We start from the raw sequence: 13243 nt of genomic DNA on the forward strand, positions 1-13243 counted from the left end.
ATAAGCTTCCTTACTGATGTTGGAGCAGCCTTTCACCTCGCAAGTGGGTGTCTTTTTCATTGTTGTCTTCACTGGAACATTGCCAGACTTCAGCTGGGAAATTCAACAATTTTGACCCAATGGAGGCACGGCTGAATACAAGGCAAGCAGCCAAGCATTGGCTAGGTGTATCCGCAGCCTCTGTCACTTCCTTTTCCTTAGCACAGCGGGTCAACTGATGGAGCACCTTTTGTGTCTTTATTCATGAAGGCATTGTTGAGTGCTTCGCTTTGATTACTCATATCTGAAGAGAAATAGCTCAGTCTTGCTGATAGAAAAATGATTTGTCATTCAACCCAACTTTTTGAAGTAAAGAAAGCTTTGTTCAAAATGCCTGTGCTGTAAACAAAAGCTTGAGTCAACGCAGTCGAAGTTAAAGGCTCCTCGAAGTTTCACTCTACAATGTTTCATATTTTGTGTGAGGGCCAACTGATGTTTGTGAGGATGAAAAGGGCTTGAAATATTCAGACAAGGGGAGAAAATTTATCTTAATATGTGTGTGCTTATGAAACTTAATGAATGAAGAATAGAGGGACTGGGGGAAGGGGAGCAAGAGCATGTAGTCTCAAACTGTTTGCTCTGTTATTGCAGGCTCTCCAGGATTTGCAGCTTGTGCTGCTCGGTGACTTTAAAAAAAACGCCACGTGATAGTTTTCCTTCCAGAAGTGTAAACAAGGGGCGGGAGACCGGAAGCCAGGAGGAATCAGCCTTAGTCACACATCTGGGTTCCAGTTGTCCAGTCTCCAAAATCTGCTGGTTTAAGTTACAACACTTTTCAAAGGAAGCATCATTGCTGGTTTGAAATGACCTGTCAACAAATCTCTGACAGCTTTCATCCTTGCCAACTTTCTCCTCTCCAGCTTTAGCAAGCACTCACTCACTTTCTTGTGCAGTTTATTCTGTGTATGAGGAGAGTCAGCAGCACCAACTGTTACACACCTTGGCAGACAATGTAGCAGTGCTTCAATTTAATATCTGGCATCTGGCCTTCAGTTCCTTCAATGCCCTTCACTGTACTGGTGACATTTTACTGGCTGACAGCTCCTGCGGTCTCCGCACTCTTCCCATTCTAGCCTGTCGTCCACCCCTGATTTTACTATTGGTGCCCTCCTAGGCTTTGAGCTTCCCAATTCTTCCAGAGTCACTCCTGTCTGTCTTTCTCCTTTAAGACCCTTCTTTTAAAAAAATGTTACCAACTATTTCCTGATATTTGATGTCAGAATTAATCTGATAACATTCCTGACTGCCACCTTCACATTTTACTTTACAAGTAACTAACTAGTAGAGCTGCTGGCTCAGAGTTCCAGAAACCCAATCCTGACCACTAGGGAAGTCCATTTGGAGTTTGTATTTTCTCCCTGTGACTGTGGGGTTTCCCAAAAGTTGTGCTGATTTGTGGTTAATTGCCCAATGTAAATTGTCCCTGCCCTGTAGTTGAGCAGTTCTGTCTTGGTGGGTTGGGGCAGAGGCGAAGTTAATGAGACTGTGACAAAAATTAGTGTTTATTGGGTGCCTGATGGTTAGCACAGACTCAGTGGGCTGAAGAGCCTGTTTTCTTGCTATATGTCTGAATGAGTGTGGACTGCTCCACAATCGTGCCAATACATCCACATAATCACAATACGACCCATCAGAGAAATCCCATAACTGCTCCAATTCCCAAATCTTCATATCCTCTGGTATAGCTTGTGGGCTCTGAGGTCAGTCCTTGGGCCCAGAATGCTCTTCGTCCTCAAACTTCTTTTCCAAATACTCAAATGCGACAATGTTATTTGCTGTGTATATACTGTATGTGGGTGGCAGAGTGGAGATATGTCTCTACCAAAGGATGTAGAAGGCGCTGCTTCCCTCTGCTACCCTACAGGACAGCCATGGGCAAGGAGTAGCACCTGCTTAGCCTGATTGAAGCCATGGGAGCAGGTGGTGGATGGTCGTATGAGCAGTTGGTGCGTATCACAAGTCCTGGTTATGCAACCACTGATGCCAGGCAGGCAATCTCTGAAGAGAGTAGATATGGCTGGGGTCACCCATCTTGTTAAAACACTGCCCAGAAGGTAATGGCAAACTACTTCCGTAGAAAAATTTGGGCAAGAGCAATCATGGTCATGGAAAGATCATGATCGCCCACGTCATACAACAGAACACATGACAGCAATGTTCTGTATCATGAGAAACAAAATTTTCAGAGGCACTACAGTAGATTGAGTAGATAGCAGAAATGTTTTCTTAGGATGGAAATGTCATATACTTATAGGTCATAACTTTAAGTGAGAGATGAAACATCTGAAAGAGGTGTGTGTAAGACTTCTTTTGTACACAGAGAACAGAGGAGTTGGTAGATATGAGGGCAACATTTATGAGGCATTTAGACAGACACATCAGCAAACAGGGAACAGAGGCAGGTTTGACTAGTTGAGATTGAGATCATGGTTGACACAGACCTGGTGGTCTGGAGGGACTATTCCCATATTCCACTGTTCCAAGTTCTGTTGCTTCCATTCAAATGACAACACCTCCCTAACGGTATGAAAAGTAATGGACAGAAAGGTCAGCCGAAAGTATCGCTCATTCCTCTTGAAAACGCAGCTTTCTGTCTTGCTGATTCATTTGTGGGTAGTGAATCACAGCTGACATTGCAATACTGAGCGCCTCTATATAATTCAGTAACAAGACTGAATCTTCAAATCACTCATCACAGAAAGTACACACTAGCCTGAAGGTTTCTCTTCCCAGAAGTGCATTGAGTGGTAAAAGTTGCACAACCTGTGCTGCAGAATGAGCTTCAGCGCTAACCAGATTGGTCCAGACCACTTACAACATCAGTATCTGCCTGACAATGCTGAAAGCTGCACAGGTAGGTTCTGTTCACAAATCCAATCCAGTTAATCCACACCTAATCAGGAAAATGCCATTTACAGTGCATCGCCCTTTGAAGACGTCCTCAATGCTGGGGAGACTATTGCTCTTCATGGAGCTGGCTGAGTTTGCAACTTTCTACAGTTTTTTCCAATCACGTGCGATCCTGTGGATCAGACAGCTGAATTCCGGAGGAGAGGTGCAAGTGAGTGCCCTTGACATCAAGGTAGCATCTGACCAATTCAAAATACCCTGGTAAAACTGCAATCGATGGAACCAGTGGGAAGACACGCCGAAGTTTGGAGTCATCCACACACAAAGGAAGGTGTCTGTAGCTTGTGGACATCAATTAATGTGCCTCCCCCACCACCCCTCAAGTTCTGGGTCAGATTGAACAGGTTCCTAGACTCAACCATCTTCATCTGCTTCAGTTACAGTGTCGGAAGTGGGGATGTTTGCTAATGATTACATGATGTTCATTTTCATTTGTTCAATGTTCAAATTAAGTTTCTTCTCCAAAGGAAGAAGCCTATGCCTGCATGCAGCAGGAAGTGGACAATATTCAAACCTGGGCTGATCAGCACAAAGTAATATTAGTACCACAGAAGTGACAGGTAAATGCCATCTCCAACAAGAGAGACCACCTATCCTTGACATTACCCCACAATCAGTATCCTGGAGAATGGGGGCTGGAGTTACCGCTGACCAGAGATTCAATGGACCAACCACATAAATATCATGGTTACGAGCTGTGGGGAGTGACTCACTCCCTGACAACTTAAGGCATTTCCATTATGTACAAAGTACAGATATGGAGGTTGGTGAAATACGTCTGGATGAGTGCAGCGCCAACATCTCTTGAGAAGGGCAACACCATTTAGGGTAAGGCAGCCTTTTTGATTGGCTCATCATTTACTACCCTAAACATCCATTCTCTATACCACCAACGCACGGTGCCTGGAGTGTGAAGCATCTACAAAACACTCAGGGCTAATATGGCAGCACATCCCCGACAGGGTAAAAGAATCATATGCATGACAACAGAGGTTGTCCTCTAAGTCACATCCTGATGTAGAATCAGCTTCAGGTTTAATATCACCAGCACATGTTGTGAAATTTGTCCTTTTGTGGCGGCAGTACATTGCAATATATAATATTTTTAAACTATAAATTACAATAACATATACAGTAAAAAGCTAAATTATGTAAGTCATGCAAAAAGGGAGCAAAAAAAATAGTGAGGTAGTGTTCATGGGTTCATTATCCTTTCAATAATCTGATGGCAGAGGGGAAGAAGCTGTTCCTGAAATGTTGAATGTGTCTCTTCAAGCACCTGTACCTCCTCCTTGATGGGAACTATGTGAAGAGGGCATGCCCTGAGTGTTGGGGGTCCTTAATGATGGATGCTACCTTCGTGAGGCATTGCCTTTTGAAGGTGTCCTCGATGCAGGGAAGGCTAGTGCCCATGATGGAGCTGCCTGCGTTTACAACTTTCTGCAGCTTTTTCCGATCCTGTGCAGTGGCCCCTTCATACCAGATGGTGATGCGACCAGTTAGAATGCTCTCCACGGTAACTTGTAGAAATTTGCGAGAGTCTTTGGTGTCATACCAAGTTTCCTCTAACTCCTAATGAAATATAGTCGCTGTGGTGAGTGCTTTCTTTGTAATTGAATCAATATGTTAGACTCAGGATAGATCTTCAGAGATGTTGACACCCAGGAACTTGAAACTGCTCACCATTTCCACTAGAAACCATAATGAGGACTGGTGTGTGTTACTTTTACTTCCCGTGAAGTCCACAGTGAATTCCTTGGTCTGGCTGACATTGAGTGTAAGGTTGTCATTGCGACACCACTCAACCAGCTGATCTATCTCACTCCTGTGCGCCTCCTTGTCATCTTCTGAAATTCTGCCAACAATAGTTGTGTCATCACCAGATTTATAGATGGCATTTCAGCTGTGCCTAGCCATATAATTATGGATGTAGAGAGAGTGGAGCAGTGGTCTAAACACACAACCTTGACATGTTCTGAGCAAGGAGGAGATGTTATTTCCAATCCGCACTGACTGTGGTCTCCTGATGAGGATATCAAAGATTCAGTTGCAGGAGGAGGTACAGAGAGTTTGTTGGTTAAAACAGAAGATATGATTGTGTTGAACTCTGAGCTGTAATCAATAAATAACAGCCTGACATAGGGGTATTGCTATTGTCTAGGTGATCCAAGGCCGAGTGGGAAGCCAGTTGGGTTACATCTGCTGTAAATCTAAAGCGATAGTAGGCAAATTACAGCGAGTTCAGGTTCTTGCTGAAGCAGGAGTTGATTCTAGCTATGACCAACCTCCCAAAGTACTTCATCACAGTAGACAAGAGTGCAGCTGGGTGATAGTCATTCAAGCAGCTCAGCCTGCTCTTCATGGGCACTGGTATGATTGCTGTCCTTTTGAAGCAGCTGGGAACCTCTGACTGCAGCAGTGAGAGATTGAAGATGTCCTTGAACACTCCCACCAGTTGGTTGGCACAGGTTTTCAGTGCCGTAACAGGTACACTATCAGGGCATAAAGCCTTGTGAGGCTTCACCCTCTGGAAAGATGTTCTGACTTCAGCTTTTGATACTAAAGATCACAAGGTCACCAGATGCTGCAGGGATTCAAACAAGTGTAGTTTTATTCTCCCTTTCAAAGCAAGCATAAAAGGCATTCAGCTCATCTGGGAGTGAAGTATCACTGTTAAGTTTTGCCTTGTAGGAAATAATGGCTTGCAAACCCTTCCAGAGCTGACAAGCATCTGATTCCATCTCTAACTTCAATCGGAATTGTTTTTTCACCTTTAAAGTAGCCTTTCATAGGTCATACCTGGACTTCCTTTATAATTCTGGATCAGCAATCTTGAGTGTCACAGATTTAGCCCTCAGCAGACTACAAATCTGCTAGCTCACCCAAGACTTTAGGGTTTGGTATATCCTGTATGTTTTCAAAGGCACACACTCATCCACACAGGCCTTGATGAAGTCATTGACAACTTTGGCATATTCATTCAGATTCAAAGATAAATCCCTGAATACAGTCTAGTCCACAGTCTCAAAGCAGTCCTGTAAGTGCTCCTCCACCTCCCTTGACCCTATCTTCTTGGTTCTCACCACTGGTGTTGTGGTCATTAGTCACTACCCAGGAGTGACAGTACAGCCAGGAGATTGGACTTTCCAAAGTGTGGGTATGGGATGACTTGGCGAGCGTTCTTGATGGTGGTAAAACAGTGATCAAGTCTGTTGGCTTCTCTGGTTGCACAGGTAATACTTTGGTGGTAGTTGCTCAGAGACTTCTTCAGGCTGGCCTGGTTGAAATCCCGTGCAATAATAGGGAAGGCAACAGGATGCACAGTTTCATGACTGCTGATTACAGTGCTCAGCTCCTTCAGAGCCTGTCTGACATTGGCCTGAGCTGGAATGTACACCACTACCAGGATGATGGTGCAGTATTCCCTCAGCAGATAAAATAGATGACATTTGATCGCTTAAGTTCCAGGTTGGGTGAGCAGGACTGAGACAGAACAGTCACATATGTGCACCACAATGAATTAATCATAAAGCGTGCTCCACTTCCTCTACCTCCAAAAGACTGATCTGACCTGTATTTGTGGAGAATGGTGAAGCCATCGGGCTGCTGAAATGGCACCGGTGTGCTATTTTTCCCTGAAGAAGTCCCTGATGCCCCTCTGGCACTGCAGTCTTGTTCTGAGGACTTCAGTTTTATTTTCCAGAGGCTGTACATTCGGCAGCAGGATAGTCGGGAGTGGAGTCCAAAGCCTTGCGTTTCAATTGTACCTGCAGACTGCCTCAGCATCCACGCTTCCATTTTCTTAAAGGGGAACTGCACTCATATTATTAGATTAGATTATAAGGACACGCAGTCCTCTTTTATCGTCATTTAGTAATACATGCATTAAGAAATGATACAATATTCCTCCAGTGTGATATCACAGAAACACAGGACAGACCAAGACTGAAAAACAAAAACCACATAATTATAACATATAGTTACAACAGTGCAACAATACCATAACTTGATGAAGAACAGGCCATGGCACAGTAAAAAAGTTCAAAGTCTCTCGAAAGTCCCACACCTCACGCAGACAGGAGAAGGAAGAAAAACTCTCTCTGCCATGCCCAACCACAGTCCAACTCCGAGTCGTCCGAAAACTTCGAGCTCTGATCAGCCCTCTGACACCGAGTACCGAGCACCATCTCTGCCGAACGCTTTGACCTCCGCCTCGGTCGCCAGCAGCAGGCAAAGCTGGGGATCTTGGGACCTTCCCTCCGGAGATTCTCGATCGCACAGTAGCAGCGGCAGCGAACCAGGCGTTTCAGAAATTTCTTCAGATGTTCCTCTGCTTCTCACGTCTGTCTTCATCCCGATTCAAAGTCAATTTCTTGTGAACTCTGAGACATCTTAAACATTTTTCATTGGTTTTCTGTCCTTGTCTGTCAATATTTTTCTTTTACGGTTTATCTTCCCTTGTTCTCTCTCCTTCACTATTAACTTGTTTCCAATCTGCTACTTTTGTTTTTGTCTTTGCCCTATAAGTTATGTTGTGAAGATATTTAATAAAGTACCTACTTGCCATTGGATGTTTACTGAGCAAGTTTCGAGGGAGGCCAGTTTTGTTTCAGCTTTCAGATACATACAATGGAGTATTGGTGTGGAAGGCCCAAACACCAAACCTATCTTGCTTCACCCAATTCAGTTTTATTCTCAAGTTTATAGCACAAAATTATTTCTGGGTCTGAATGAAAACTAAAGAACAGCAGAAGCTGGAAAGCTGAAATAAAAACAAAAACACTGGAGACACTCAATAGTATTGGCAACATCTATAGAGATACCAGCAGAATTAAACTTGCAGGTCAATGACCCCTTATGAACATTGATTGCTGTGAAGCACTGTTTCTCTCTCCACAGAATGATACTGGGCTTGTTGAATATTTCAAACATTTTCAATTCCTAGGCCAATGATTTTACTCATGACTTTAGCAAACATTTCTTTCTATTATTAGGTGGTCTGTGTAAAATACAACTAACCTGGTTAGTTCCATCTAATCCTGTCTTAATTCATGTGGGTTTTGATTTTTAAAAATCAAGTTTATTCCACTTGGATGACATTAAATTTGTTAATTTTTGGTAGTACTATAGTGCAAAGTCATAAAACTATCATAAAACTACAAACATAAATATATATTGAAAACAAAATAACGAGATCATCTTCTTGAATTCATGGACCATTCAGAAATCTGATGGCAGAGGGAAAGAAGCTATTTGAGTGTGGGTATTTGCTCCCTGATGGTAGTGACAAGAAGAGAGCATGTCCTAGGTGGCAAGGGTCCTTCTTCTTTCTTCAGGCATCTCCTCTTATAGATATCCTCATTAGCTGGAAGGATTGTACCCCTGGTGGAGCTGGCTGAGTCTAAAATCCATCATAATTCTTCGTGATCCTGTGCTTTCGTATCTCTATACCATACAACCAATCATAATGCTCTCCACTATACATCTGTAGAAATTTGTAAAAATTTCCTCAAACTCCTAACAAAGTGAAGAGGCTGCATACCTTCTTCATGATTGTATCAGTGCATCGGACCCAATGTAGATCACGCTGTTCACCCTGTTCAATGGTATTCAGTGTTAATATTGTTATTTTCCTTTATTTCTATTGCCATTACATTATCTGTAGTTAGCAGAGATACTGACCCCAATCCTTCTCCCTTGATTCATACATGAACTGTATAGAGTTCTTGTTAGTTTAGCAGGGTGGGGTTTGCTCAGTGTGTAACTGCTTATAATTCCTGCTTCTCTGGCAGGGCAAGGGTTACTGAGTTTAGCTACACAGAGTTCCTGTTTCTTCACCAGACTGAGGGCTTGTCACTGTTAATGTTCAGAGTTCCTGTTTTGCAGTAAAGCTTAAGTAGACTTTGGGGGAACGCCAAAAATGAGGTCATGCTTTTAACATTGGTGGCAAATGTGATTTGAGGCCCTTGTGTTAATTGACTTTTAGCGTTATGAATAGATTTAAAAGTAAACATTTGATTAATTCAGAGCACGGATAGGGGATTGACTGAAAATTAACATTTGCATTCTTGAAGGCCTGTCATTAAATAATTAAACAACAACTGCACAATAAGTTACATTCAGTGCAAGAGAAATGGCGATTTCCAGACTTTCACTGAATCATACAGAAGAGGTTTACATTTGATGGGGTAATGTGGTCATACCCTGACACCAAACAACATGGGAATGTAAACAAGATGCAATGCATATGTGTAGAGTGGTTCACATTAACAAAATAAAGAAACTGGGTCCTTAATGTAGAAGGGATTCCATCTGCCCCTCACCAAACCTCAGCAGACTCGAATCAGCGCACACCCAAACTCAATGGAGTGCATTCACCACATCAACCTCAATGGCATTCAGTCACCCCCACACCAAAACGAAGTGGACTCCAATGAGCACACACCAAACCTCAATCACATGCCAAACCTCAATGGAATCCATTCACCACACACAAATCCTAAACTGGAATCCAATCAGCACATACCAATCTTCAGAGAGAGGCTAGTCACCACACATCAAACCTCACAGTGACTCCAGTCACCAGATACCAAACCACGCAAGTCCAGTCACCCTAATGAGTCCAATAACCATGCCCCAAACCTCAAATTGATTTCAGTCACCAGATGCCAAACCACGCAAGTCCAGTCACCCAAATGAGTCCAATAACCATGTCCCAAACCTCAAATTGATTTCAGTCACCAGATACCAAACCACACGAATCCAATCACCCTAATGAGTCCAATAACCATGCCCCAAACCTCAAATTGATTTCAGTCACCAGATACCAAACCACACGAATCCAATCACCCTAATGAGTCCAATAACCATGCCCCAAACCTCAGTGGAATCCAGTCTCCACACATCAGTTCAAATTATCTGTGGAATTTGTTGCCACGAGCGGCTGTGGAGGCCAAGTCATTGGGTGCATTTAAGGCAGAGATAGATAGGTTCTTGATTAGCCAGGGCATCAAAGAGTATGGGGAGAAGGCAGGAAGTGGGGATGACTGGAAGAATTGGATCAGCTCATGATTGATTAGCAGAGCAGCTTGATGGGCCAAATAGCCTATTTCTGCTTCTATATCTTATGGTCTTATTAGACCTCAGCAAAGTCCAGTTACTGTACACCAAACCTCAATGTGAGTCCAGTCTCCACAAATATAATCACCATTAACCTTCAGTGAGAGTCTAGCCACCACATAGCAAACCTCAATGTGAGTCCAATCACCATGCTTCCATCCTCACTGATGTCCAAAGACTAAACCTCATTGGTGTCTATTCATTTCTTGGTACTTATTTTTATTTTCTCTTCTTCCAGCATCTTTCTATCAGCTGTATAATATGAAATCTACCATTATTGCAGTATTCCTCCTGAGAATGGCTTCCTGACATGGAATGAGAACTTAACCTAGTCAATTCCTGTTTTTGAGAGACTAGGACCTACTCAGTGACACAGCGGCAGCTCCTCCAGTTATATGGCAGTGATAGTGTTGATGGGCTGCAATTCAATAATTAGACACCTGATTAACTGCTTCCTCTACCTCTATTCCACAGGTGAAGATGACAGAAGCAGTTCTCAGAGTGAGGGAACAGACCCTGGACTTCAGCCTATCAGAGTTCGTAGCTCCATCAGCCACAACTCTGGCAGAGACCTGTTAGTGCTAACTCAAGCCAAGCCTTGAGTAATGCAGGATCTGATCAACATTTACCCACTGTACTACTATTCTGATCACCCGACCGGAGAGTATTAATCCTTGCCCGGTGATGCTGATTGCCAAATGGAGGACTATTTGAATCACAGAGAACAGGAACACCCTGAATTATTCATCTAGGAAGCCATGCAAAGACAGCACAACATTTGAAAGAACTAGCTTAGGACTCGTGTTGTGGTCAAATTCGTCGTGACATGAATGAATCTGAGTTGTATCACTGAAGAATTGCCCGTGGCCAAATATGAGGCACATCCTACTGCTAATTTTTATTTAGGACTCAAACTCTGACACATCGGGCTTTCCATTTTAAATAAATCTCAAACCAATTATAATGATTCAGCTTGTGGATGCATACTAAAGTAATTAGCTAAGTCGAAGGTCTATCCTCTTTCTCATTAGGACTTAAGGGAGGCTGCTGCACTTCTCTCTCAGGTCAGAGAAAGAGCTGGTGGTGAACGGTGTTGATTAAGAACCTCTTTGTAACTCAAGTCAGAAGTATTGTGAAGGGCAACATTTTGATGTGCTTTTAGTGGAATAGCTCTCACAAACAGGGAGTGGTTACAGGAAGGTGATTACATGGTGTTAGGGGTGGTGGCCATCAGCTGCTTGTACCTCTAAAGGAACCTTCCCAGTCTCTGTGAGTTAAATAGCACCTAACTAACATTTTGGGGGTCAGTTTGCAGTGGTCACTTTAAGGGCCATGGTTTTGGTGTAAACTGTTGATCACATTGATCTTGCCACACCTATCTCACACTGGTGACATTCGCAATCTTCTTTGGCCAGAGGGAACAGGCAATGCCCTGCGCTGCCACTGGATCGCAAAGGATGAGGGTTGGCTGTTCCCAAGGATGTAGTTTATAGAGAGTTACAGTACAAGGGCAGATCCTTCAGACCACCTACTCCATTTATTCCTAAACTCCCATTTATGCCAGTCCTACTTTATTTCCATTTTTAATTGTCTACATTCCCATCAACTTCCCACAGATCATACAACTATCCCATACCCTAGGGCCGTGGTCCCCAACCACTGGGCCGCAAAGCATGTGCTTCCGGGCCGTGAGGAAACGACATGAGTCAGCTGCACCTTTCCTCATTCCCTGTCACACACTGTTAAACTTGAACACAGGGTTGCCAACTGTCCCGTAAATGCCGGGACGTCCCCTATATTGGGCTAAATTGGTTTGTCCCATACGGGACCGCTCTTGTCCCATGTTTCCCCCGCTAAGGTAGAGCGTTCCTATGAAACCTTTCGTGCCAAAATGGCATAAAGCGCAGAAGCAATTACCATTAATTTATATGGGAAAAATTTTTGAGCGTTCCCAGACCCTAAAAATAACCTACCAAATAACATATAAAACCTAAAATAACACTAACATATAGTAAAAGCAGGAATGATATGATAAATACACAGCCTATATAAAGTAGAAATAATGTATGTACAGTATAGCTGGGAAGATTAACCCAAAACCAATTTGTGGAAAAAAATCGGCACGTACACGCATGCGCATGTCATATGCCCGCGCAAGGCTTCATGGTCATAGTAGTCTTTCCTGGGGTAAACACAAGTGTCCCGGGATTTGACTGCTACTTTTGTCCTTTATTTGGGAGTGAGAAAGTTGGCAACCCTAACTGTAAAAGACATGTTGAGGTGAGTTTAACCCTACTTGAACAAACCCCACCCCCGGACGGCCGGTTCGCAAGAATATTATCAATATTAAACCAGTCCACTGAGCAAAAAAGGTCGGGGACCCCTGCTCTAGGGGTAACTTACAATGGCTGATTTACCCACCAAACCACACATCTTTGGGATGTGGGTGGAAACCAGAGCACTCGAAAAAACCCACACGGTCACAGTGAGAACCTGCAAACTCCACATGGATAGCATCTGAAGTCAGGATTGAAGCTTGGTCTCTGGTGTTGTGAGACAGCAGCTCTACCTGTGTCACTACTACGATGTGTGGTGGCTCAGTCTTGGGTTGTTGCAGAGTCCTTTGTATGCTGAGCAATGGCCAGTGTGACTCAGAACTGGATGAGCTGCTGGCCCGCTTTAATCGGGAAGCTTGTGTCCTTGGGATGGCCTGCCTTATAGTAGCTGCCCCTAGCTAAGAGAGGGCAGTGAATTCTGGGCAGATTATGGGATCAGCCATGTCCAAATAATTACCATTCATTCCGCTTTTTCACCTGCAAGAAACACTTCAATAGCAGACCTCATTCTTCTCCTCCCAGTTTTTCTGGGCAAACCTAACACTGGAACTCTGTGACCTGTGTGTTTGGAGGTGGAGGATTCAGTCTGGATTCCTGTCTATAATTGCTGTCCTGATACTTTTATTGGGAGATTGTATCCAGACGTTAGCAGTTGTCCCAGGCTTGGTCAAAGCTATTCTATTAACTTAAGATGAGCAGTTGAATTACACCAGTAACCCGCTGTTAGACAGGCTAGTGCCGTCATTCAGTTTACCATGAATTGTAATAACAGAGGACTTACTGTTTGTGTTCAGACTGTCCACACATTTACCAACATTCAAGTGAGTTCATGCACCGGG

General features: G+C 43.6%; 1 protein-coding gene across 6 annotated transcripts in view; it reads left to right on the forward strand.

Moving 5' to 3' along the window:
* The window catches only part of rad51b (RAD51 paralog B), a 698841-nt gene that overhangs the window by 595273 nt on the left and 90325 nt on the right, over positions 1–13243 (forward strand). Inside the window, exon 11 of one of the 6 annotated variants that reach the window (XM_072264958.1) lies at positions 10543–11641. The exons of the other annotated variants lie outside the window; for them this stretch is intronic. Within the exon in view, the coding sequence (XP_072121059.1) occupies positions 10543–10670 (128 nt within the window). The 3' untranslated portion in view covers positions 10671–11641. Of the gene's footprint in view, positions 1–10542; positions 11642–13243 lie in introns of those variants that run through there. 6 annotated transcript variants of the gene reach the window in all.

This window comes from Mobula birostris, chromosome 1, assembly GCF_030028105.1.
Source record: "Mobula birostris isolate sMobBir1 chromosome 1, sMobBir1.hap1, whole genome shotgun sequence".
NCBI lineage: Eukaryota > Metazoa > Chordata > Chondrichthyes > Myliobatiformes > Myliobatidae > Mobula > Mobula birostris.